The 27,115-nt window shown below is 41.1% G+C and overlaps 1 protein-coding gene across 8 annotated transcripts in view; it reads left to right on the top strand.

The window, feature by feature from the left end:
- The window catches only part of IKZF1 (IKAROS family zinc finger 1), a 155,405-nt gene that overhangs the window by 44,003 nt on the left and 84,287 nt on the right, over window positions 1-27,115 (top strand). For all 8 annotated transcript variants that reach the window (XM_040431838.1, XM_040431837.1, XM_040431836.1 and 5 more), the window contains exon 3: window positions 14,216-14,335. In XM_040431838.1, the coding sequence (XP_040287772.1) occupies window positions 14,216-14,335 (120 nt within the window). The remainder of the gene's footprint in view (window positions 1-14,215; window positions 14,336-27,115) is intronic.

Raw genomic sequence — 27,115 nt, 5'->3', positions numbered from 1 at the left:
GGGCGAAAAATACGGTACCTTCCTTCTTTTGTTTTTAATTAGGTAATTCCTTGTTTTAATTTCCTTTTTTCATTTATGTATCTGAAGAATGTCTTCTCACCTTTTTTCACTGACTGAGCTAATTCCTCTTCTGCCTGTGCTTTAGAAGCTCCTATAACTTGCTTGGCCTCTCTCTGCCTAATCTTATAAACTTCCCTGTCATCCTCGTTTTTTCTATTTTTATAATTACTAAATGCTATATTTTAGTTTTTAATGATTTTGGCCACTTCTGCTGAGTACCACAGTGGTCTCTTCCTTTTTTTTGCTTTTACTGTCAAGCCTAATGCAATTATCTGTTGCCTTCAATAATGCCAATTTTAAGTAGTCCCATTTCTCCTAGACTCCATTGAAACTTTTCCAGTCTGATAGGGACTCGTATACCACTAATCTAATTTTAGAAAAGTCAGTTTTTCTAAAATCTAAAACTTTTGTTTTTGTGTGGTGTGACTCAGTCACTGTACTTATAGTAAACCACACTGACTGGTGATCACTAGATCCCAAGCTTTCCCCTACAGTAATATCAGATACCAAATTCCCATTTGTGAATACTAAATCTAAAATGGCCTCCTTCCGGGTTGCCTCCTCAACTACTTGTTGAAGAGATAATCCCAGTAGGGAATATCTGTACTCCTGGCAGAACTAGCTATTTTGGTTTTCCAGTTTACATCAGGAAGATTAAAGTCTCCCATAACGTCCCCTTTCAATGTCATTTTAGCTATATCCTCAACTAGTAGATCATCTAATTTTTTGACTTGGACAGGTGGTCTATATATCACACCTACACGAGTTACCTTATGAATATCAAGCTGCAAGGTAACCCAAACTGACTCTAAATTGGTCTCGCTAACTTGTATTAGATAAGATTGTATGCTATATTTCACATACAGGGCCACCTCTCCCCCTTTCTTGCCTTCTCTGTCTTTCCTACAGTGAATATAAAAAGTCTACACACCCCTGTTAAAATGTCAGGTTTCTGTGGTGTAAAAAAATGAGACAAAGATAAATCATTTCAGAACTTTTTCCACCTTTAATGTGACCTATAAACTGTACCACTCAATTGAAAAACAAACTGAAATCTTTTAGGTGGAGGGATGAAAACAAAACAAAAACTAAAATAATGTGGTTGCATAAGTGTGCACACCCTCTTATATCTGGGGATGTAGCTGTGTTCAGAATTAAGCAATCACATTCAAAATCATGTTAAATAGGAGTCAGCATACACCTGCCATCATTTAAAGTGCTTCTGATTAACCCCAAATAAAGTTCAGCTGCTCTAGTTGGTCTTTCCTGAAATTTTCTTAGTCGCATCCCACAGCAAAAGCCATGGTCCACAGAGAGCTTCCAAAGCATCAGAGGGATCTCATTGTTAAAAGGTATCAGTCAGGAGAAGGGTACAAAAGAATTTCTATGGCATTAGATATACCATGGAACACAGTGAAGACAGTCATCATCAGGTGGATAAAATATGGCACCACGGTGACATTACCAAGAACTGGACGTCCCTCCAAAATTTATGAAAAGACGAGAAGAAAACTGGTCTTGGAGGCTACCAAGAGGCCTACAGCAACATTAAAGGAGCTGCAGGAATATCTGGCAAGTACTGGCTGTGTGGTACATGTGACAACAATCTCACATATTCTTCATATGTTTGGGCTATGGGGTAGAGTGGCAAGACAAAAGCCTTTTCTTATGAAGAAAAACACCCAAGCCAGGCTACATTTTGCAGAAACACATCTGAAGTCTCCCAAAAGCATGTGGAAAAAGGTGTTATGGTCTGATAAAACCAAGGTTGAACTTTTTGGCCATAATTCCAAAAGATATGTTTGCCGCAAAAACAACACTGCACATCACCAAAAGAACACCATACCCACAGTGAAGCATGGTGGCGGCAGCATCGTGCTATGGGGCTGTTTTTCTTCAGCTGGAACTGGGGCCTTAGTTAAGCTAGAGGGAATTATGAACAGTTCCAAATACCAGTCAATATTGGCACAAAACCTTCAGGCTTCTGCTAGAAAGCTGAACATGAAGAGGAACTTCACGACCCAAAGCATACATCCAAATCAACAAAGGAATGGCTTCACCAGAAGAAGATTAAAGTTTTGGAATGGTCCAGCCAGAGCCCAGACCTGAATCCGATTGAAAATCTGAAGAGGGCTGTGCACAGGAGATGTCCTTGCAATCTGACACATTTGGAGTGTTTTTGCAAAGAAGAGTGGGCAAATCTTGCCAAGTCAAAATGTGCCATGCTGATAGACTCGTATGTTCACAGCATAGACGATTGCCTTCAGATGATACGAGATGTGCAGCACCTGAAACTACGGATACTGGAAGCCTGTGCTAGCATTTCTCCTGCGGTGTTGCTATCAGTGTGTGAAGAGTGGGAGAAGAGGGTTGCATTGACAATCCAAAACAATGGGCAGCACATTGAACACATTTTATAAGTGGTCAGAAACTTGTAAATAACTCATGAAAGAATAAAGTTACGTGAAAACCAAGCACACCATTGTTTTTCTTGTGACATTCCCAATAAGTTTGATGTGTCACATGACCCTCTTCCTATTGAAAAAACTAAAGTTGGATTCAAAATGGCCAACTTCAAAATGGCCGCCATGGTCATCACCCATCTTGAAAAGTTTCCCCCCTCACATATACTAATGTGCCACAAACAGGAAGTTAATATCACCAACCATTCCCATTTTATTAAGGTGTATCCATATAAATGGCCTACCCTGTAGTTCATTGATCTTATTCTCTAAACTGCGAGCATATTTTCTACAAAAAAATTAAATAAAAAGTGATCAAAAAGTCATACACACCCCAGAATCGAGCAACTAAGCCAGTTCTACTTTACACAGGTTTGATAAATGACCCCCTTCATGTTTTAGATGGAGAAACTGGTAAGATGTATTAATTGTTTGTATGAGCAACTGGAGTGGTGATTAAATGTTTGGAGATAAATATCTGTTGGAACAAAATTAACATTTATTCTAGTGTAAGATGTTAACGTTGTTAGGGTCCATTCACGCGTCCGTAGTGTATTGCGGATCCGCAATACACCCGGCCACCACCCCCATAGAACTGCCTATTAGGACATGTTCTATTTTTTTCCGGAGCCGCGGATCAGAAGTTCGGGGCCGCGCTCCGGAAATGCGGACAGCACACTGTGTGCTGTCCTCATCCATTCCTGCCCCACACCTATTCCGGATAATTGCGGAACGGGTGCGGACACATTCTACAGACGTGTTAATGGACCCTTAGGGTACTTTCACACTAGCGTTATTCTTTTCCGGTATTGAAATCCGGTAAAGGGTCTCAATACCGAAGAAAAACGTTTCCTTTTTGTCATAATGCATTCTGTATGGAAAGCAATCCGCTCAGTATGTATCACAATGTCTTCTTTTCCGTCCCTTGTACGGTATTTGACCAGACAAAATACAGCTGAATGCTGCAATATTTTTTCCAGCCAAAATCCCAGAACACTACCGCACTTGCCGGATCCGGTATCAAATGTTCCAGAAATTGCTGCATCGCCGGATCTAGTTTTCTGGTCTGCGCATGTGCAGTTCTTTCTAGCTTTAAAAAATTAAATACCGGATCCGTTATTCCGAATGATACCAGAAATACGGATCCGGTATTTCAATGAATAAGTCGTATCCAGGAAAAAAAAAGGATATCCGTTTGCATACGGATTCTTCTAACGCTAGTGTAAACTTTTATGTTATGATTTATTTAATATAGTTTTTAATTTCATGTCTGTGTATATTATTTTGATGACACCTGTTGCTAAGATTCTTTTCTGTACTTTTCTGTATTTGGCTGTAAACAATGTTACAAGTTTAGTAAAATAATGTATTCTTCATTTTGTATTGCATTCTGCTCTTTTGGTAACACAATTTAGACACAAAATACAAATACACTCATTGACATAAAAAAATAACACAGCCAGATAGAAATGTCAGATTGCTTCAAAACTCAGCATGCAGTTATGGAGTTATGGAGCAAGTGCTTCAATCCTGCCTTTGCTGTGAAGCAACACACTGCCCAACTGCTGGTGTGATGATCTGGGGAGCCTTTGCATATGGCCTCTTGCACACGACCGTATGTATTTTGCAGTCCGCAAAAAATACGGATGACATCCGTTTGCATTCCGTGTTTTACGGAACAGCTGGCCCCTAAAAGAACAGTACTATCCTTGTCAGTAATGTGGACAATAATAGGACATGTTCTATTTTTTTGCGGAACAGAAATACGGAAATGTAATGCAAATGCAAAATTTATTTTATTTGCAGACCCATTGAAATGAATGGTTCCGTATACGGTCCGCAAAAAAATGGAATGAAAACGGAATGAAAATACATTCGTGTGCAAGAGGCCTATGACAGTTGGTCACCCCTAGAAGAGATACGAGGGCCACATGTGTTCTATAACTACATTAACACATAGAAAGTGTTATTCATTTCAACATCTTCTTGGTGCATTATTTCTTTTGTCAATGAGTGTATATTCCTCTTCCTTGTTTTTTAGGTTTAAAACATGGTTATGGTTTATTTTCCCATAGAGTAAAAAAGTCACAAGGGGAAGGAGGAATGGTAATATTAAAAATAAATAAGCAAAACAAGCATTTATTTCCCCATGTGAAAACTGTAAAATACATACTGTAACAAAAGAAGAAATGAAAGTAGATTTTTTTGGATAAGAGCAGGCTACACTGAAGATAGGATAGTGGAATAATAGGCCAGTGTATTGGCCATGAAATATTACTATTACATTCTCAGTTTTTTTTTTTTTTTTAATAGAAGGCCATCTGTAGGCTACTAGGCAGATCAGAAAGTTGAGTGTATTAGCCACTGATTTACATCGAGACATTCATTCATGTCATCAGTGCTATAACTGGTACTTTTGAGTTGTGTTCAGTAGCTCCTGATACTATTCTGCACTAGTGATTCCAGAGATGTCATAGCTTGATACTAGGGTGAAAACCATACCACTGCTGGTTAAGGGCTCGTTCACACGAACGTGTGATGCCCGTTGCCATATTGCGGATGCGGACCCATTCATTTCAATGGGTTAGCAAATCCGGAGATGTGGAACGGAACACTACGAATTGCTTTCTGGGGTTCCATTCCGTGCTTCCGTACTGTAAAAAGATAGAACTTGCTGTATCTTTTTGCATAACGGAAGGATCGCGGACCTATTCAAGTGAATGGGTCTGCAATCCCCATGCGCCTGCCCCACAGACGGTGCCCGTGCATTGCGGACCGCAATTTGCGGACCACAACACGGGGACGGGCTTCACACGTTTGTGTAAACGAGCCCTGGCAGTAAGAGCCATCTCACAATGTCATAGATTCATAAAAATGTTGTCCTTTTTAGTTGACAGTGTAACTTAGCACCATCTGAATTTAAAAGTGGCTCACAAACTGTAAATGATCGGTGACATCAGCACATCATTAGTGCTAAGGTACCATTGTGAGAGGTTGATGCCCACCACTGTCAGTAAAGTTTTGACATTACAGTTGTCCTCAATGTTTCCCAAAGGCAAGAGTTCCAAGAGACAAGGTCATTTGCAATTTTATGTCCCATTAGTACAAAATAAAGATGCCCATGAATTGCAGTAATGCAGTGATTTTACCACAAATTACAGGCGACCATGGAGTACTAGCATGTGTGTTGATTTTAACACCTTCTCCAAGCAATTTGTACAAAATTGGAGGTGCAGCGAGCCTCTTAGGCCCCTTTCACACGAGCGAGTTTTCCGCGTGGGTGCAATGCGTGACATGAACGCATTGCACCCGCACTTAATACGGACCCATTCATTTCTATGGGGCTGTGCACACAAGCGGTGATTTTCACGCATCACTTGTGCGTTGAGTGAAAATCGCAGCATGTTCTATATTCTGCATTTTTCACGCAACGCAGGCCCCATAGAAGTGATTGGGGCTGCGTGAAAATTGCAAGCATCCGCAAGCAAGTGCGGACGCGGTGCGATTTTCACGCATGGTTGCTAGGAGATGATCGGGATGGGGACCCGATCATTATTATTTTACCTTATAACATGGTTATAAGGGAAAATAATAGCATTTTTAATACAGAATGCATAGTACAATAGGGCTGGAGGGGTTAAAAAAATTATATAACTCACCTAAATCCACTTGATCGCGCAGCCCGGCTTCTCTTCTGTCTTCTTCTTTGCTGTGCACAGGAAAAGGACCTCTGATGCGCTCATCACATGGTCCGTCACATGATCCATCACCATGGTAAAAGATCATGTGATGGACCATGTGATGAGCGCAGTGATGTCATCAAAGGTCCTATTCCTCAAAGAAGAAGACAGAAGAGAAGCCGGGCTGCGCGATCAAGTGGATTAAGGTGAGTTAAAAAAAAATTTAACCCCTCCAGCCCTATTGTACTATGCATTCTGTATTAAGAATACTATTATTTTCCCTTGCAACCATGTTATAAGGGAAAATAATAAAATCTACACAACACCGAATCCAAACCCGAACTTCTGTGAAGAAGTCCGGGTTCGGGTCTGGGTACCAAACATGCCGATTTTTCTCACGCGCGTGCAAAACGCATTACAATGTTTTGCACCCGCGCGGAAAAAACGCAAACATGGAACGCAATCGCAGTGAAAACTGACTTGTTTTAGTGTCAAAATCGCACCATTTCCCCTGAACGCATCCGGCCCCAATCCGCAACGCCCGTGTGAAAGGGGCCTTAGATTGGTGTAGAGGATGGGAGTGGTAGTAGCCCTGATAAATCGGTGTAATGGAAAGGTGGTTTAAAGAATCAGGCCAGAAGTAAAAGTATAAGGCTGGGTTCACACGAGCGTGTCCGGATTAGGTCCGGATGCGTCCCGGTGTGTTGCGGCAAACCCGCGCGAGTAGGAATGCAATTGCAGTCAGTTTTGACTGCAATTGCGTTCCGATGTTCAGTTTTTATCGCGCGGGTGCAATGTGTTCTGCACGCGCGTGATAAAAAACCGACTGTGGTACCCAGACCCGAACTTCTTCACAGAAGTTCAGGTTTGGGTTAGTTGTAGTGTAGATTGTATTATTTTCCCTTATAACATAGTTATAAGGGAAAATAATAGCATTCTGAATACAGAATGCTTAGTAAAATAGCGCTGGAGGGGTTAATAAAAATAAACAAATTAACTCACCTTCTCCTCTTGTTCGCGAAGTTCCCGGTATGATGAGTTGTGGGCTAAAGGACCTTTGGTGACGTCAGATCACATGCTCCAATCACATGGTACATCACCACGGTGATGGACCATGTGATTGGAGCATGTGATCTGACGTCACCAAGTGATCAGGCGTCACCAAAGGTCCTTTAGCCCACAACTCATCATACCGGGAACTTCTCGAACCAGAGGAGAAGGTGAGTTAATTTGTTTATTTTTTTTAACCCCTCCAGCGCTATTTAACTAAGCATTCTGTATTCAGAATGCTATTATTTTCCCTTATAACCATGTTATAAGGGAAAATAATACAGTGAATAGACTGTCACCTAGCAACCATGCGTGAAAATCACACCGCATCCGCACTTGCTTGCGGATGCTTGCGATTTTCACGCAACCCCATTCACTTCTATGGGGTCTGCGTTGCGTGAAAAACGCAGAATATAGAGCATGCTGCGATTTTCACGCAACGCACAAGTGATGCGTGAAAATCATCGCTCATCTGAACAGCCCCATTGAAATGAATGGGTCCGGATTCAGTGCGGGTGCAATGCGTTCACCTACCGCATTGCACCCGCGCGGAAATCTCGCCCGTGTGAACGCAGCCTTAGCCCTTTTTTACATGAGCGTGACGGATTAGATCCGGATGTGTTCAGGATGCCTTCAGGGAAACTCGCACCATTTTGCAAGCAAGTTCAGTCAGTTTTGTTTGCGATTGCGTTCAGTTGTTCAGTTTTTTCTGCGCGAGTGCAATGCGTTTTGGTGCGTTTTTCATGTGCGTGATAAAAAACTGAAGGTTTACAAACAACATCTCTTAGCAATCATCAGTGAAAAATGCATTGCATCTGCACTTGCTTCCGGATGTAATGCGTTTTTCATTGAAGCCCCATTCACTTCTATGGGACCAGGGCTGCGTGAAAAATGCAGTATATAGAAAAACACTCATGTACACAGACCCATTGAAATGAATAGGTCAGGATTCAGTGCAGGTGCTATGCGTTCACGTCACGCATTGCACCCGCGCGGAAAACTCGCTTGTGTGAAAGGGGCCTAAGGCCCCTTTCACACGGGCGAGATTTCCGCTCGGGTGCAATGCGTGACGTGAACGCATAGCACCCGCACTGAATCCTGACCCATTCATTTCAGTGGGTCTGTGTACATGAGCGTTGTTTTTCACGCATCAGTTCTGCGTTCCGTGAAAATCGCAGCATGTTCTATATTCTGCGTTTTTCACGCAGTCCTGGCCCCATAGAAGTGAATGGGGCTTCAATGAAAAACGCAAGCAAGTGCGGGTGCGATGCGTTTTACACTGAGGGTTGCTAAGAGATGTTGTTTGTAAACCTTCAGTTTTTTATCACGCACGTGAAAAACGCATCAAAACTGAACAACTGAATGCAATCGCAGACAAAACTGACTGAACTTGCTTGCAAAGTGGTGCGAGTTTCACTGAAAGCACCCTGAACGCATCCGGCCCCAAATCCGCAACGCCCGTGTGAAAGGGGCCTAAGGCCTCTTTCACACGGGCCTTGCGGGAAAATGTGCGGGTTTGTTACGGGAACACCCGCGATTTTTCCGCGCGAGTGCAAAACATTGTAATGCGGTTTGCACTCGCGTGAGAAAAATCACGCATGTTTGGTACCCAAACCCGAACTTCTTCACAGAAGTTCGGGCTTGGGATCGGTGTTCTGTAGATTGGATTATTTCCCCTTATAATGTGGTTATAAGGGAAAATAATAGCATTCTGAATACAGAATGCTTAGTAAAACAGCGCTGGAGGGGTTAAAAAATAAATAAATAATAATTTAACTCACCTTAGTCCACTTGATCGCGATGCCGGTATCTCCTTCTGTCTCCTTTGCTAAACAGGACCTGTGGTGAGCGTCCATTACAGGTCAAGGACCTTTGATGACCTCACTCCGGTCATCACATGATCCATCACCATGGTAAAAGATCATGTGATGGATCATGTGATGACCGGAGTGACGTCATCAAAGGTCCTGTTCCTGTATTTAATGCTCACCACAGGTCCTATTCAACAAAGGAGACAGAAGCAGATGCCGGGCTACGCGATCAAGTGGACTAAGGTGAGTTAAATTTTTTTTAAAATTTTTTAACCCCTCCAGCGCTGTTTTACTATGCATTCTGTATTCAGAATGCTATTATTTTCCCTTATAATCATGTTATAAGGGAAAATAATAATGATCGGGTCTCCATCCCGATCGTCTCCTAGCAACCGTGCGTGAAAATCGCAACGCATCCGCACTTGCTTGCGGATGCTTGCGATTTTCATGCAACCCCATTCACTTCTATAGGACCTGCGTTGCGTGAAAAACGCACAAAGAGGAGCATGCTGCGATTTTCACGCAACGCACAAGTGATGTGTGAAAATCACCGCTCATGTGAACAGCCCCATAGAAATGAATGGGTCAGTATTCAGTGCGGGTGCAATGCGTTCACCTCCCGCATCGCTTCCGCGTGGAATACTCGCTCGTGTGAAAGGGGCCTTAGTCTTGCTAAAGGTTTATTAAGAAAGATCCAACTGGGTGTTATCAAGGAATAATAGAGGAATCAGGTAAATGATGCTCCAAAATTATTGCACGAGGAATGCAAGTAGTTATTAAAAGTGACATGTTAGGAGAGGTGACAGGTCCTCTTTAAAGAGGACCTTTCATCTGGCAAAACATTGTGAACTAAGTGTCATGATCTGTACAGCGGCACCCTGGGATCTCACTGCACTTACTATTATCCCTGGGCACCGCTCCGTTCTCCTGCTATGCCCTCCGGTATGTTCGGTCACTTGGTTATAGTAGGCGGAGACTTAGGGGACTTGGTTATAGTAGGAGGAGACTGTCCTTGTTCTCCTGGGCGTCTCATTCTCCCAGGCTGTAGCTCTGGCCAATTGCAGCACAGAGCTCACAGTCTGGGTGTTTTTTTCTCCCAGGCTGTGAGCACTGCGCTGCGATTCGCCAGCGCTACAGCCTAGGAGAAGGAGACGCCCAGGAGAACAAGGGCAGTCTCCTCCTACTATAACTAAGTGACCGAACATACCGGAGGGCATAGCAGGAGAACGGAGCGGCGCCCAGGGATAATAGTAAGTGCAGTGAGATCCCTGGGCGCCGCTGTATATATCATGACACTTAGTTCACAATTATTTGGCAGATGAAAGGTCCTCTTTAAAGCTCTTACACTGTGGAGTCTGGCAGCTTGCTATAGCAGGTCTGTTTTGATTTCAAGTACAAGCATACTGTATCTAGGATATTAGCTTAATTTTCATCACTTTCTGAACTGAAGATATTTTTTTCTTTTTTGTACACAGTGTTTTTCTTTTTTCACATGTGAGTGTGTACACATAGATGTTATCTGCTCTTTTTTAAGTAAATTGTCAAAGCAAAATACTTATGCATATAGCATCACCACTTTTCAGAGGGTACTGTGACACAGTGAGAAGTTTTGTCTGGGAAAACAGGTATTTTCTTCCCAGCATGTGCTGCTGAGCTGATTTACAGCCAGGTGAGGTCAAATACAGGACCGGATTTTAAGTGCGAGGTCCGGGTTTTGGCAGCACCTGGCTGTCCTTAAATAGGCAACTGGGCTCAGAAGCGAGGTCTCTGTGTTGGGATCTGGGAGCCTTGTGTCTGGATGTAGGCTTGCTACCTGTTTGGCGTGAAAACAGGTTGGTGCTGCTATGGTCAAGGACTCTTTGAGGCAGAATTGCCGCATGGTGTGAATTAACACCGACACCGCAAGGTGACTTTTTGTTTAGGACTGCTTGTTTTGTCACTTGCTTAAAGTTTGAATAAAGCACTGAACTGCTCGATCCAAAGAACTTGTTGTTGCCTCTATACTGCGTCCGCTAATCCTGTATACCAGAGCGAAACCCCACAGTACATACAAGTGACAATAAAGCAGCGCAGCCCACGTTAACCTCATTTAGCTCACTCTGCCTGTTATGAAACTAATATCTGATGGTAACTGTTGAAGTTGTGAAATGAAAAGAAGTGTGATATATTTAACAGAACAATATCCGGCACTTCCATGGAACCAGAGGCAGAGATGTTATCTGTGGTATCTGGCACCCTATTGCCTGCAGTGAGCATCAGCTTATTTGAGTAGCCAGTAGAAGTTTGTTGCATTACAACCTGGAATAAATGTTTTATTTTTTTATTTTTTTGGGGGGTGGGAGGGGGGGGGGGTTGTACATTTAATTGACATAACATGCCTATCACTTTGAAAGTGCACAATATTTTTACAGTGACACAAAGAATAACTATTCACCCCCCTGAAAGTCAATACTTTGTGAAGCCACCTTTTGCAGCAATTACAGCTGCAAGTATCTTGGGTTATGTCTCTATTAGGTTAACACAACTAGGCCCAGAATTCTGTACTCATACCTTTCAGGCAAAACTGTTCCAAGTCCTTCAACAAGATGGGTTGCACTGGTGTACAGCAGTCTTCAAGTCACACAACAGATTTTCAACTGAGGTTTAGGCTGTGACTAGGCTATTTTAAAACATTTAGAGAGGTTCTCCGAGCTTTTAATATTGATGACCTATCCTCAGGATAGGTCAGGAATATCAGATCGCGGGGGTCCGACACCTGGCATCCCCGGTGATCAGCTGTATAAGGAGAAGACGCCCGGTGTGCATGTGCCGTCTACCTTCTCTCTTCCTGTCCGCTGCTGTGGTCCCATAGACATACAGCAGGAAGAGAGAAGGGAGATGGCATGTGCACACTGTGCGTGCCGTCTCTTCATACAGCCGAACTGTCGGGTGTTGGACCCCCGCCGATCTGATATTGATGATCTATCCAGGATAGGTCATCAATAGAAAAATCCAGAACAACCCCTTTAAAGGTAATCTGTCACCGGTTTTATGGTGTCCTAACTATAAAATGCTGGGTCACTTTGTTTAATTGCTCCAGTCATTTTGCTAAATTCTTGTGCTAAGCAGCTCCAGCGAATACCAACAAGTCCCCATATTCATGAGCTCCTGGCTCTCCCCGCCCACCTGCTGCTGATTCATATGGAGAAAACTGTCAATCAGAGGCAGGTGGGCGGGGAGAGCTGTGAGCTCATGAATATGGAGACTCATTGGCATGCGCTGGAGCTGTTAGAACCTAGCAGCATAAAACTGGTGACAGATTTTCTTTAAACGGACACATCCTTTAGAATTTTTTATTTTTTTCAGCAGTACTGAAAATTTAAAATTAAATGAAACTATTGTCATATTGTAGCAGTCAACATAAATGATAAGATCTTCTATATAGATATAGGTAATTCATTGTCATTTTAATTCATTTTACTGCTGCTGTGAGGAGAAGATTCTATCTGATGGCTACTCCTCATCATAATAGTAAGTGTAAAATTGGGGTAATAGTATGACAGCTCTATTGTTTTCTTAATAGGCCTGGATAAAAATGCTCACAGAGGAGCATGCATTGATTAGTGTTATATATGATGCTCTAGTTGAGTCACTAAAGGGTGGCTCCATCTGGTTGCAGTGATGGTCTCACTGGAAAAGTTAAGCAAGACTTTACAAAGGAAGGAGTCAAATAGCCAGAACAGAAAGTAGAATATGTGGAGTGACATGAAAAAAATTATAGCCATCCATTTAAGGCTCATTCAGACAACCGTATGTTTTTTGCGGTCCGTAGAAATGCGGATCCGTTTTTTTTGCGTACAGTTCAGTATGTTCAAAAAATTGAATGCATACGGAATGTGTTCCACATGCATTCCATTTTTGTGGATCCATAGACTTGAATGGGGCCACGGAGCCGAGTTTTATTTATCTTTCTTACAGCGCCACAGAACAGAACAACGAATGCGGACAGCGCATGGTGTGCTGTCCACATCTTTTGCAGTCCCATTAAAATGAATGGGTCCGCACCCGTTCCTCAAAAATTCGAAACGGGTGCAGAACAAAACATACGGCGATCTGAATGAGCCCTTATTTTTATAAAAAAAAACATTGCAAAATATGCTCATATAGGTTGTTAATGTCATAACAAAATGTTGATGGAAGTGTCCATTTGAGTATTATACACAGATCTGGTTGCTCCAGAAAACAACCACTCTACAACAATTCGGCACTCCAGCAATTGATGGTTCAAAGTGAACCTCTACTACATCCATATATAAAAAGGTGCTTCTTACAGCAGACACCATGTAAAAGCCCCGATGTCCTATTGCACTTTATATATTTGCCAGATTTATGCATTTTTATTTATATTCCTCTTTTGTATAGTCCCTAGAGCAAAAATTATTGTTTTGTACTTTGTGTCACTACTCCCATCTCTCTGAAATTTTAAAGGAATATTCAATTTAGAACAAGTCATATGGATAGGGGATAACGATTAGAGGATCTGACCCCAAAATGAATGGAGTGGCTGGTTGAGGATACATGCTGCTGTAAATAGAAGAATGGAGCTGTGTCAATCTAATTGTTATACCCTATCATGTGGATAGGGGATAACCTGTTGTAGTTGGAATACCCCTTTAAGCTCTAATGAACAGAGATTTCTAACCTTTTATCGTATGTTCTTTGTTTTGATTTTGTGCCATTTTGTATGATTACTGCTTACTTTCCTTGTGAAGTACTGTAGAATACTACAGAAACACCAGTTGTTAATGTTAAATACTTTTTGCCATTTTACAACACACCCACACCTTTTGTAAAAAGTGGGTGGGAAGAAATGAACTCTATGCAGCCGGATATAAAACTGGTGTAAATTATAACTAAACTCCTAAACACCTAGACCTAAACTTTAGTTCTGCAGCACGGACAGTCTGCACTTCTTAATAATTAATGTATTATAGCATGAGCTGTATATTTAGAGCCAAGGATGTGGGTGGACCCCATCGTTTGGGATCACAAAACCTTTCCTAAGATTTCTTTGGGAAAGGCTTACCCAATCTTACAGCATGGTTCCGATTCTGTACTAAATCTTTGATCATTTTATTTGTTGATATAGTTTACTTTCTTCATTTATATACAGGAAATCAAAGTCCTGCGGTAAGCGATGGCTTGGAAGATAGTGATGAACCCATGCCTATGCCTGAGGATCTTTCCACCAATGCAGGGTCACAACAGACTGCCAAGAGTGAGAAGTCTATTGGTGAGATATTTAATACGTTATTTGAATTTGCTATGATTATAAATTTGCAGGGTATGTTTACTTATTGTTACATTTATTGCATACCAATAGCATGTGCTGTAAATGTCTGATAGGTACACATCTCATCTCTGAAACCTGTTCCTGTCTGTAGAACAAGGACCCAAAGTGAATAGAGAGCAAGCCACACATGCTCAGCTATTTTTTAACGTTTCATAGCAGTGAATGTAGGGGATCCCATGCATGGTGCAGTGTGCTCTGCATTCACTTCGGGGCACCATTTTTGACATAGAAGGAGTTTTTTGTTTAAAAAATTATTTTTATTGGTTTTAAGACAACGAAATTGCACAATAGTCGATTGCCCCACCAGGGCAGCCATATAAAAATACAACTGACGCAGTACAATCCAAGGATGACATAGAAGGAGGCATCACAATAATAATACACAGCTAACTGCTGCACGAAGTACATTTTATATCAATTGTTTTTACTTCATTTGGTTCACCTTTATGGAGTTCAAAATGTTGCAGATTTACACAGTTCAGATATTGCCAAGATTCACATGATTCTAAGCTATCAAAATGATAATTGTAAATGTAGGAAAAGATCAAGGAAAAATTTGCTTCTATAGGGCTATGAATACCTTCTGTTTTAAGAATGTCTTTTAAGTATGCCAAAATGTTTTAAAAAAAAGGACCCCTACCAATACTGAGAATGAAGCGGATGATTTCCACTTAAATGCGGCTGTGCTGAAGTCCCCTGCACAGCCAATGACAGGTAACTCTGTGCTAAACAATCACTTTGGCCCCCTTTCTTAGGATTTATGGGGTCCCAGAGGTCAGATGCCCTGATTACAAAATTATGGCAGATCCTAATGATGTTATTGAGATGGCAATAACTCTAAACAAAATTATTTTTCTGTGGTGCTTTACACTAATTAATTCTGCGATGAACAACGAAGTTGGGGTGGTTTCACATTACATCTTTTTGCAAAAACCTGTGTCTTTAGAGGAAGTTTTTAGTCTTTTTGCAGCCTTCAGATGATACATGTTGATAAATAGTAAAATATAAAAGTTCTGTGGCATGCTATGATGGTTTCCTGCCTTTTTGTTTGTTTGTTTTTTGTCCATTGTAATTTTTTTTTCAAATTGCAACCTGCTGTGGCGTTTTTTCAGGCATTTTCCTTCCTATAGACTCTTCTGAAGGAAAAAAATGTGAAAAAAAATGTTTGGGCAGACGTACTAAGACTGTCCTTACAAATGCTTTAGTGTAAACTTAGTTGGCACAAAATGTGCCTAATATATTAAGAGGCTGAGGCCTTTTGAAAAGTTTCGAGAAGAGCTTTAAAAGCTTAATAAATGTGCTCTATTGTGAGATAATAAACGCCACCCCTAAAAAAATGCTTGTAAAAAAAAAACATACATTTCATGGCGTTTTTTTACAAGCCAAAAAAAAAGGCCAATGAAAAACCTACATTATTTTCTTACTAAACGTATAGTATTTTCTTACTAACACTGACTGTTGTAGGTGTAGAAAATTACCATCTAGCATTCAGATAGCACAATAGCAGTTAAAGGGCTTGTTGAGATGCTGGTGCATGCTGGGAGGGACAGTTGCCAGGCATATATCCTACTGTATAGGACATGTGCAGAATACTTGCCTCAGAAGCTAATTCCCCTCCTCCCATGTGCAGCAACATTCTGTCCATCCTAAACCACAGAAGCAGGGGAAGCGACTGCTATGGGGCCTGAACTCAGAAGGGGCTCACCCAGAAGGAGATTTTATTGTCAGAGCCCTCTCAACAGTATTATACAGTGACATTACAATATATACGTGTAGGAAACAGATGGAGCTGCTGCCTAGCCTGGTCTGGGAGAGCAATCTTGACTAGACAAATTAATGGGGGTTGCATGGGAGGGGGTTATTCAAAATTTTCTGTGGGGCACAGTTAGATCTAGTTACGCCACTGGCTGTAAACTTTTCTCTATCCACATCAGTCTATCGTCTCAGAATTGCAGCATGATGGGAGCTCTATGGTTGTCTTCCCATATTGATAACTGTGTTCTAAATAGGTTTTAACCGTCAAGCTTACGATGTGTACGTTTTTACCAATTTGAAACATATTAATTATATTGAAGATAATTGGTTTTCCCAACAGGATTGACAGAAATATTTCTCCGGAGAACACCAATTATATCAGATTTGAGTGAACACTCCTACTTATTTTTCAGTTTAAGGCCTAAAGCTCATGGTATTGTGATGGATCTTTGTTGCATGGGCCATAGTACAGGAACCATACAGTACATATTTGGATACAAACTTGTAATGTTCCTTTAGACTGCCATATCATGGCAGTGCTTCTACGGATGAATTTGGTGCAGTGCAAAGGCACCTTATAGCAGCATAAGGAGCACCTATGGCTCCATAATGTGGAACCATAAGGACTCTGTTCCACTGTACTGGTTCTGTGCACATGCCATTCCCAGTTCATTAAATGCACCAACAATAGTGGTATGATTAAAAACTGCACCTATATTGTGGTAAAGAAAATGGTAATGCTAATAGTTTCTCAGAAACCCACCCCATACACACACAAATGAAAATGAGAAATGTCTAGGCAAATATTAGTAAACTGTAGTGCATTTCATTGATTAGTTTCCACTTGACACATTTTTCATGGCTATATTTATTGTGTCTGCTGTAGCCTATATTTGGGATGGAAGGCTTATGCCTCTTACAAAGCTTGACATTTGCTTGTGATCCAGTCTTAGGTTTCCCATACAACGAAGCATATTTATTTGTGCACTCAAGGTGTTCCAAACACAGGATTGTCAGGTTTCTTTTTCATTCAGTTCCTCCAGTAACATAGCTACCATGCTAGACCTGACACCGCGTGAGGAAGGACTGGCTTTAAATGATATCAACTTCATGCTTGTTGAGTAGAAGAATGGTCTATGTAGCTGGAATTGAAGTCCTGCCTCTTACTTTTGTCTGATGTATAACCGATGCCTTTTTACTGATTGATACAATACCAAACTTCTCTTTTTACAATTTTTGAATTGCACCACAAAAAATATTTTAATATACCCTTATTCTAATGAATACTCTATTCTGAGTAAAAATGGTTGATTAATTTGAGCATTTGCTACCATTTAATATGCCACTATAACACCCAAAACTACACCACATTCAGAAAGACATGATTATATTTATAACTATGGACTGATGTATGGATTTAAGAAAAGTAATGGAAAATTTGAGTATGCATTTTCAATGTGGAAGGAAATTATTGTTTTTTATCATGAATTAGTAAGCAGGCTGGAAAGTAGCAGTGCAAATGTGGGTTTTTAGTACAGACAGTGACTGTTAAAGGAAGTCATCATTATCTCCTGGCTACATCGTTTATGACATCAACTCCAGAGTTTATCTAGCATAATCTTGCTGTGACTAACAAACAAGAAGCAAGCTAAGGAGAAGTATTTTAGTTGGGGAAGAAATTAGACTTGTTAAAATCTCCTTATTCCTTTCAGAGAGAAGCTTCATTTTTAATGATGAATTTGTGTTATTTAATTTGAGGCAAAAGCAGGCTTCTGCAAGACTACATCAGATCACTGTTGCTTTGCATAGGGCCACAAGAGCTCTTTTGCCCAAAAATGATCATCGAGAAGCATGGCTTCCTACCTGTCAGTAAAATATGTCATTTAATACAACCACAGTGAATGACATTTACAAAGGAAAATGTAAATGCAAATAATAAAACAGAAGAAACTCACCTCTAGGGTACACATGTTGGGCTCATCTACGTGTATGTTGGATCACACCTTAAGAGGTCAGGAGGAAAGTCACAAGTTAGGATTAAAACCAGTGCTTAGCTCTAATGGCTTATTCACATGTCCGTGTCTTACGGACATGTGCTGTTTGAATTCTTCACAGACAGCACACATATCCATTGATTTTAGTGTTTGTATTCACAAAACCTTGTTTCTCATGGGTCAGTGGAAAAACAAAGGAAGCATGCACTACTTTGGTCCGTGTTGCTCACCAGACGGAACCATAGAAGTCTACAGGTCGGTGAAAACCGGTGACAGAACACAGATGCAATCAGTCTTCTTTCAGTGGTGTGAGGGGAGTCGATTTGGAAGCCAAGTCAAACAGTTAGGCCTCTTTCACATGTCCATGATCTTATCCGTGACAAGATGGTCAGTGGTTCATCTGTGAAGATGTCTGGGAAGAATGCATGTTTTGTCCGTGTGTATGTTTTTTGCCCTCCATTTGTCATCCATATTCCACAGACACTGCTGGGCTGAGAAGTGATTTCCAGAGCATCTCCTATCAATGGTCTGTGAAAATCAGAACACAGATGCCACATTTAAGTCTCATTTATAAACTGCGACTTTGTCTCATCTCCATGCCAGGCAACCGCCCGATGTACTTTTACAGACATAGGCGTACACCACATTGCACTTGCGTCAGGGGTGTAGCTATAGCTATAGCAGCCACAGCACTTACTATGGGGCCCTGAGGTTGAGGGGGCCCAGTCAGGCGCAAGAACATCGTACCTTTTTAGGGGAATAACAGTATGGCGACTTTTTGCTATAATGTCGTTTTTCTGATATATGGAGCTATTATATATACTGGTAATTATTGCTACTTAAGCTGCTGTTTTAATTTTTTACACCTGATGGTAGGGGCACCATCTTATTTTGTTATGGGGCCCTATGAAGTATAGTTAACTAACTTGCACCAAATATAGTATTACTGTGCGCCATTTCATAAGTTTGGCGCAACTTCTCACAAAGCAAAGGCAGAATTAAAACTGACATCAAAACCGCCACAAATGATACATTTAGTAGGGCTTAATATTTTGAGCAAGTGCCCCCCTCAAATTCCTAGTTATTTTAAGCTTTTTCTTTTGGTATACTGCCATATACACACAATACACTACTGCTCTGATGTCCATGAATATCCAATTTTATAATTTTTATCACAAGGTATTTTCACAGCTATTGTGCTCTGCAGTATTTTCCTAGAGTGGCCTCATGTTTATCTCCTTGCTTTCTTCACACTGAAATGATATTGTCATCAGTTCACTCGTGCAGCATGTCCCTCACATCAGTAACCCTCTCCTGCGTCACCCCCCACATATATTGGACATCCGCTCTGCTCATTATTCCTTATGCAAAACACCACCAAGCCAGACAAATCAAAATCATATATACAGTGCTCCAAACACCTCAGATATATTTATAGGGAGAATTAAAACATAAGGAAATAACCCAGTGGGATTTCGACTAGAAATCGCAAAGTCCATCAAAAGTCACATGTATAAAAGGCTAATACATTAAAGGGCACATATTTACCCTCATACATTTCATTTGTAGAACATATTTGGTTTTTTTTACGCCAGAAAACTGTCATTAAAAGTGATAAATGTGGCGGGGAATTGCCATTTGTGTAAGGCTACTTTCACACTAGCGATTTTGCTGTATCCGACAGGGTTCAGCAAAAACGCTTCCGTTACTGATAATACAACCATCTGCATCCATAATGAACGGATCCGTTGTATTATCTGTAACATAGCCAAGACGTTTTCTATTGTGTCAGAGAAAACGGATCCGTTTTGCTCCGCATCCCATGAGGGAGAGAAAACTGCAGCGGTATGGGAATGCAACCAAACGGAACAGAATGCATTTTGGAACATTCCGTTCTGTTCAGTTACGCTTTGTCCCCATTCATTGTCAATGGGGAAGCATTTTTCTCCGGCATCCTATGACGGATCTCAATACTGGAAAAGAGAAACGCTAGTATGAAAGTAGCCTCAAAATGTTTGCGCAAGTGATGTTTAAAAAGTCGCAAACATGTAGTGGTATGTTTTACTGATAAAGCTACCCCTATGTCTGATAAACAAAAGAATCCTTAATCTTATTGTTAAGCATGGTAGTAAAGAGTGTTTTTCCATAAAAAACATTTATCACCTATCAGTGATCGTGGGGGAACCAACCATTGAGACCCTTAGTGACCATGGGAGCCCCCAAGTTTCCTGTCTGAATTGTGCACATGTTTCACCATTGCTCCATTCGCTTCTGTGCTGGAGATATATCCAAGTGCTATACGCTGTCATTTCCATGGAAATGCATTGAGCAGTGGTATCTTGTGGGTATTTGATAAATGTTCTTATGGGTAAACACGTTTGTGGTGATCCACAAATAGGCTCCAACTATAGGGCTGTGCCTCCGAGTTTGTTAGATAGTAATAAATGGTACCAGACAGGCCCACCAGCTGTCAACATTGGATTTGCAAGTCATGTAAATACACTGAAATTACAGATTAATTTACCTTCTTGTCAAATGGTGCTACTTAAAAAAAATCCTATATGTGATACTGTATATTAATAACATGTACACATCTACAGCATGTGGCATGCACGACCTGTGCACTGAAGATCCTGATACAAAAGCATCTGTTAGAAAGTGATCCTCTCTGCTGTTTTAAACCATTATATATATCTTCTTTACAGTTTACAGGCCTAGAAACAGTTAATCTGCTGAGAAGCAGATCATAAAAGATTGTTATTAGGTCCTGGGACATTCTGGATTTTTGCTTTAAATGCTAGATATCTTGCTGCATTGAGCTTTAGACAATTTATCATTACTAAGGTGTTTTTGCGTAATTCCATCAATGATTGGAGAATTTAAATGTTTTGTGTTTGCCACACTTTTCTTGGATATACTGTATGTATTCCCCTGATTGGTTGTGAGCTTCCAGGAGTGGTGAGCCTACCTGTTTGCCATATCCTACAGGATTCAGTGCTGATGATTTTGAGTATGTTTATTACTCAAAATGGGTGTTATTTTTGTGCAGTTTGCACTGGAACGAACATAGAGGAAGTTGCTCCAGTGTCTTTTGTGGCAGCTGACGTCTTCCGGCCCCCATAAAGCAGGAGATAAGGCTAGTTTCTCAAGGTTTCAACAGGAACTGAGTTTTATAAAAGACCACAGAATATCAGTATTATTCTCTCAGCCTAAATACATTTAAGGATTTCTTTGATGGCAAATGTTTCCACCTAAGAGCACAAAGCCATACAATAGTTCCTATGTAATAAAAAAAAGTTGTCATTAGCATAAAGTAAATGAAAATGAGATACACTAGCATGTTTGTATCTAGGAAGGAAGGCAGGGGTTGCAGTAGTCCTTGTACAGACGTCATAGATGCCCGTACAAGCAGTCTTACGCTTTTGCAAAGAGTCTTAAGCTTACTTCTACAAATTTGACTTTTTCTTGTTTCGGAGAGGTGCGTCACCAGGGTATGACCTGGCATGGGTGTCAGAGACCGATTGGACTCTACACAGGATGCGCTGAGGCACCAGTCCAGATCATTGCAGGAGGGCAGCAGGATGGCGATGCATTGCCATGGCAGCCGGGTGCATAACAAATGCCACCAGGCCTGCCATGACTGTATGTCTGTTAGGCTGTCCAACATGTATGGCCTGATTAGTTGCCCCTTAGGCCCCATTAACATGACCATATTTTTGCTCTCCATCCGATCCCCATTTTTTGCTGATTAGATGCAGACCTATTCATTTCAATGGGGCCGCCAAAAATGTGTATGTCTGTTCCACAATCCCGCAAAAAAGATAAAACATGTCCTATTTTTGTCCGTTTTGCAGACAAGAATATGCATTGTTACAATGGGTCCACAAAAAAACCCAGATTTGTTTGTCATGCCAGAACCCATGTAAAGATAACATGCTATTTAAAGCTTCCCACAAACAATGTATCAGAAATGCAAAATATAACAATGGAACTGCTATTTTTCCTATCCTCACCCCCTTCCCCAAAAAAATAAATAAACATTGGTACGTGAAAATTACACCTTGTTCCAAAAAACAAGCCACATGTTATAAGTTATGACTCTTGGAATGTGAGGATATAAAAAAAAACTAGTATTTTTGCATGAGATGTGCTATCTTTATGCAAAAGTAGTAAAAAACAAATAAAACTATGCATTTTTGATATAGCTGCAATCATAATAAACCGTAGAAAAGGTAACATGCTAGCTATGCCGCATGTTAAATGTGAATTTAAACTGCAGAAAACAAAGGTGGAATTGCTCTTCTTTTTTCCATTACCACCCCAAAGGGTAAAATCAATAATTTTCCTAATATGAAAATATATATATTTTTTTTATTGCCGAGCCCTTCTCTGCACGGGGAAGTCCTCTGTTAGTGCCAACACAGGCAATAATAAAGCTCCTTATTTGCAGCCAAAGGTAAGCAACTATGGAGCTTGGTGTTGCTAAGCAGGCTGCAACTGGCATCCAATTAATCATTTGGGCAGCCTGCCGGACCAGAGGACATACAACACAGTGCCAGTATGAGTTACGTTGTTGTGGAGGGGGATCCATTGGTGCCATATTTAATTTCTCAGCTGGTGGGGTAAGCAGCCTATTATAGTTATACCTCTTGGTTACTGCCAGTGATGTGGTGATCAGAGTAAAAGGTGGGCGGGCAGTAGTGGATGTTGGGCTGGGAACTGGGTATAATAAATCCTGGGTGCCTGGGATTAATAGACTGGACAGCTTGTTTGCTCACTGGTTAGTACTGGTGCCTTGCATCCCTGGGGTCCTAGGTACAAGTCCAACCAAGAACAACATTTGCTTGGAGTTTGTATGTTCTCCTTGTGTTTGCATGGGTTTCCTCTGGATACTCTGGTTTCCCCCACACTCCAAAGACATAGTGATAAGGAATTTAGATTGTGAACTCCAATGAGAAAAGCAAGTGATGGCTATGTCTATAAAGTGCTGAGGAATATGTTGGTGCCACGTAAGTATGTGAAATAAATAGACCCTGGGTGGGGTGAATGCAGAGCATTCAAGTGATAAAGTACATAGTGTGGGGTTTCGCTCTGGTAGATAGGGTAAGCGGACGCAATATAGAGGCAAAATACAAGTTCTTAACTCAAACTTGCGGCAGTTGCATAAAACAAGTCACTTTGCAGTCTTTGGTGTTAATTCACACACAATGGAAAGTTCATATTGCACAAGTCACCTGGTTGGCAGTTCTGCCTCCAGTAGTCCACAGCAGGCTTTAGGGGGCCTGTTCTCCCTGCACACGGGTCTCTGCCCTCCAGCACGCCACAAAACCTCAGATCCCAACACAGAGACCTCCTGAGCTCCACTGTGAAACTGAGGTAATCCTCTCCACCTGGCAGTGCTGGCTGGTTTTTATGCCTGGCAAAACCCAGCCTGGAACATGGGGAGTAGTCACCACCCAGCACTTTAAGAGCCATCCTGGATCAACTATTACAGCCATACTAAGTGTCAAACAGCAACTGCTGCTGACACATAAAAACGGCTCTTACTCCACCGAGGCCAGGAACCATGGTGACACGTATCTATCATCCACGATGATTCCTCATACACTCTTACAATAGTGAGACTGTGGATAATGGATAATCCTGTATAAATCCAATATGGTATATCTGACTTTGTACTTTATCATATGGCTATATCTATATCTGCGGACGGATCTCTGCTCTGCCGGACACCATTATAGTTAAAGGGGCCGACGGGCATTCAAGTACGGTCCGGCAATGCTAGATCCAGAGAGCTACAGCATGCTGATCCCTGCCTGAACAGCCTGCCAGAACTCTTAACACTAGTGTGAAACTAACCTAAAAGGACCATATTATTTTTAAAGAGGACCTTTCATGTTAGGTAGCATGTTAGGTAGGGCATAAAGCAGGGATCCTATAGTGCTTACTAATATTGCTGGGCGCCGCTCCGTTCACCCTCTGTGCCCTCCGGTATTTTCCCCGCTCAGTATGCTAATTATTAGCATCGGAACAGGGAAGAGGAGACGCCAGGTTTTCTCAATGGGCGTCTCCTTCTCCCTGGCTGTAGCGCTGTCCAATCACAGGGCAGAGCGTCAGTCAAGAAGACGCCCACTGAGAAAGACTCAGTCTCCTCCTCATCGTTCCGATACTCCTCATTATAATACAAGGGGGGTCTTTTGAAAAAAAAACAGCCATGGCATCAGTGAGAGCCGCCCTATAAGGTAACACCCTAATTAGACTTTTGCAAAACTGATGAAAGGTCTTCTTTAATAAAAAAATAAAATAAAAATACAACTAATTATTGCGTACTCCGGCCCAGATTTACTTTTAGCTACACTGGGTAGACATCTAGATAGAGAGTTTTTTAAATGTGTCATTATCTTAGTGGCTGAGGTTGTATGATAATTCTAGCACATCCATAAACTACCTGTCTAAAAGTTTACGCCAACTCTTAGTTGTCTTACTTTTTCAGATGTTTAAGATATATTTTGGTGTATTGAGTCGAGCGTGGTGAAAAAACAGTGTAAATAATGAGATGAGACATTTTAGTGCCAAAATGTGCCAAAATCTATAAAGTGGAAATTAAGCTATTACAAACATCTGCCTGCCATGGATGGTGAAGAACTTACCTTCTAAGGGTATGTTGACACATGGCAGATTTTCTGCATACATTTCTGCTGCCAAATCTGTTGCTTAAATCTGGGCAGAGTTGTTTCTGCCGATTGTTCATCATGTTTTTTTTAGACAGTCACAGAAATGTATTAAGTGTCTTAAAGTTTCACAGCACTTTGTGACAAATTTGTTACAAGGTGCACACCTTTTGATAAATTTGGGGCTTTTAGGTTGCCTGAATGTCAGGAAATTAAATTTAGCCCATGCTGTTATTTGTTATATTTCTTCTGAAGTCATATGAATACTCAATATCTGTATAAAAATTGGAAAGAACAGTGTTTCATAGGGTAAAGCTCCCCTTAGTCCAGGCACATTTTAAGACTTACCAGAATGGCTCTGCTGCTGCCACCTGCCCTCACTGGCATTCATGCCAGTATAGCAGTATCAGGGAAAAACCGGAAAAATAGGGATGTGTACAGCAGTGGCACAGCTGGTGAAATGGCACCTTAGAAAACTGGGTAGTTGTTAGATGTGTAAAACCAACGTGTTACAAGACTGCACTGGTCTCTTCCTCAGAGTATAACAAGAGACAGGTTCTTGAGCACATTTCAGTTCCTCTGTTTTTGGGAGCTAATAGGTGCACAAGAGAAAGCAAACTGAATGTGGACTCATTAGGCCTCCTGCACACGACCGTATGGCTTTTTCAGTGTTTCGCGGTCCTTTTTTCATGGATCCGTTGTGCCGTTTTTTGTTTCCGTTGTGTTTCCGTTTCTGTTCCGTTTTTCCGTTCTGTTTTTCCGTATGGCATATACAGTATACAGTAATTACATAGATAAAATTGGGCTGGGCATAACATTTTCCATAGATGGTTCCGCAAAAAACGGAACGGAAACAGAAGACATACAGATGCATTTCCGTATGTGTTCCGATTTTTTGCGGTCCCATTGACTTGAATGGAGCCACGGAACGTGATTTGCGGGCAATAATAGGACATGTTCTATCTTTAAACGGAACGGAAAAACGGAAATACGGAAACGGAATGCATACGGAGTACATTCCGTTTTTTTGCAGAACCATTGAAATGAATGGTTCCGTATACGGACCGTATACGGACCGCAAAAAACAGCCAGTAAACGGGGGGGGGGAAAACAGTTGTGTGCAGGGGGCCTTACTCCCAAGGTCAAATCCTAGCAGACCTAGGTGAAGGCACATCTGCCCTATGAACACATCCAGGAGCTCACAATGCAAATGGCTATAAAATATGGTAAAAGTATTCACTGTAGTGGTGTACCGCGTCCCAACTCTGCATTGTAATAAAAAAACACCTAATAATAATTGATTTTGTTCTGAAGTTCATAATTATGTTAATGTAGGATAAGTATTCAGATTCCTAAATTCTCTTCCCCATTTGTGTGGATTGCAGTACTGTTTGTCAAAATTCAAGTGCAGCTTTAATTATAACCATAGAGAAGTAGCATTTTTGCTGAACAGGGTCTAATGGACTAAAGCAACTATTTTACTTTTATTTTGCACCAGTGTTGATGCATCCCCCCATGTTAAAAAATGATTAAATTGATATTCCCATCTGAGACATTTATAGCATACCCACAGGATATGCCATGAATGTCTGATAGAGGTGATTCACTCCTCTGAGACCTGCAATTGTCTTCCAAAAAATGTAAAACTGTCACAAGTATCTTGCAAATCTATTAGGCCATATTCGCACACTCAGGATTCTGTCAGGGCAAGGCACAGACTCCTTACTTAAAGGGGTTCTCCGGTAATAAAAAAATGAAAATACTTAAATAATACTTTACTGTAAATATATTCCCAAATACCATTCATTAATTATAATGGCTCATTTTGTCTAGGGAGAAATCATTAGGAGAACTAAAATGGCCACCATCCTATTAGTACACCTGTACTAATCACACAGTAGGAGATGCAGTTCATGAACAGACATGAAGTACAGAGAGGAGGGTGGGATGTGTCTGATGAGTATGCAGTCTCTCTCCATTACCACAGCTCCACATTACCACAGTCTGTCCTGTCCATCCTCTCTGTACTTCATGTCTCTTCAACTCCATTCCTACAGAGATTCAGCTGAAGATCTTATCAGCTGTCTTCAGCAGTGCCATCTTAAGAGCATTATAGGCCCCCGGGCAATACAGTGCACTGGGGCCCTGTCTACACAATCACACACTAGAATAAAAATGCAAATTATCAATAAGGCGATATTTATTGGTACTTTCAACAAAATCAGTGTTTAATATAGGAATAATATATAGGGGGGGCACAAAGATACCACAGTCAAAAATGGGGGGGCAAAAACAAAATA

Source organism: Bufo bufo, chromosome 5 (assembly GCF_905171765.1).
Source record: "Bufo bufo chromosome 5, aBufBuf1.1, whole genome shotgun sequence".
In the NCBI taxonomy this organism is placed as follows: Eukaryota; Metazoa; Chordata; class Amphibia; order Anura; family Bufonidae; genus Bufo; species Bufo bufo.
Note: the sequence above shows the minus strand (reverse complement) of the source record. Positions and strands in the feature narration are given on the sequence as shown.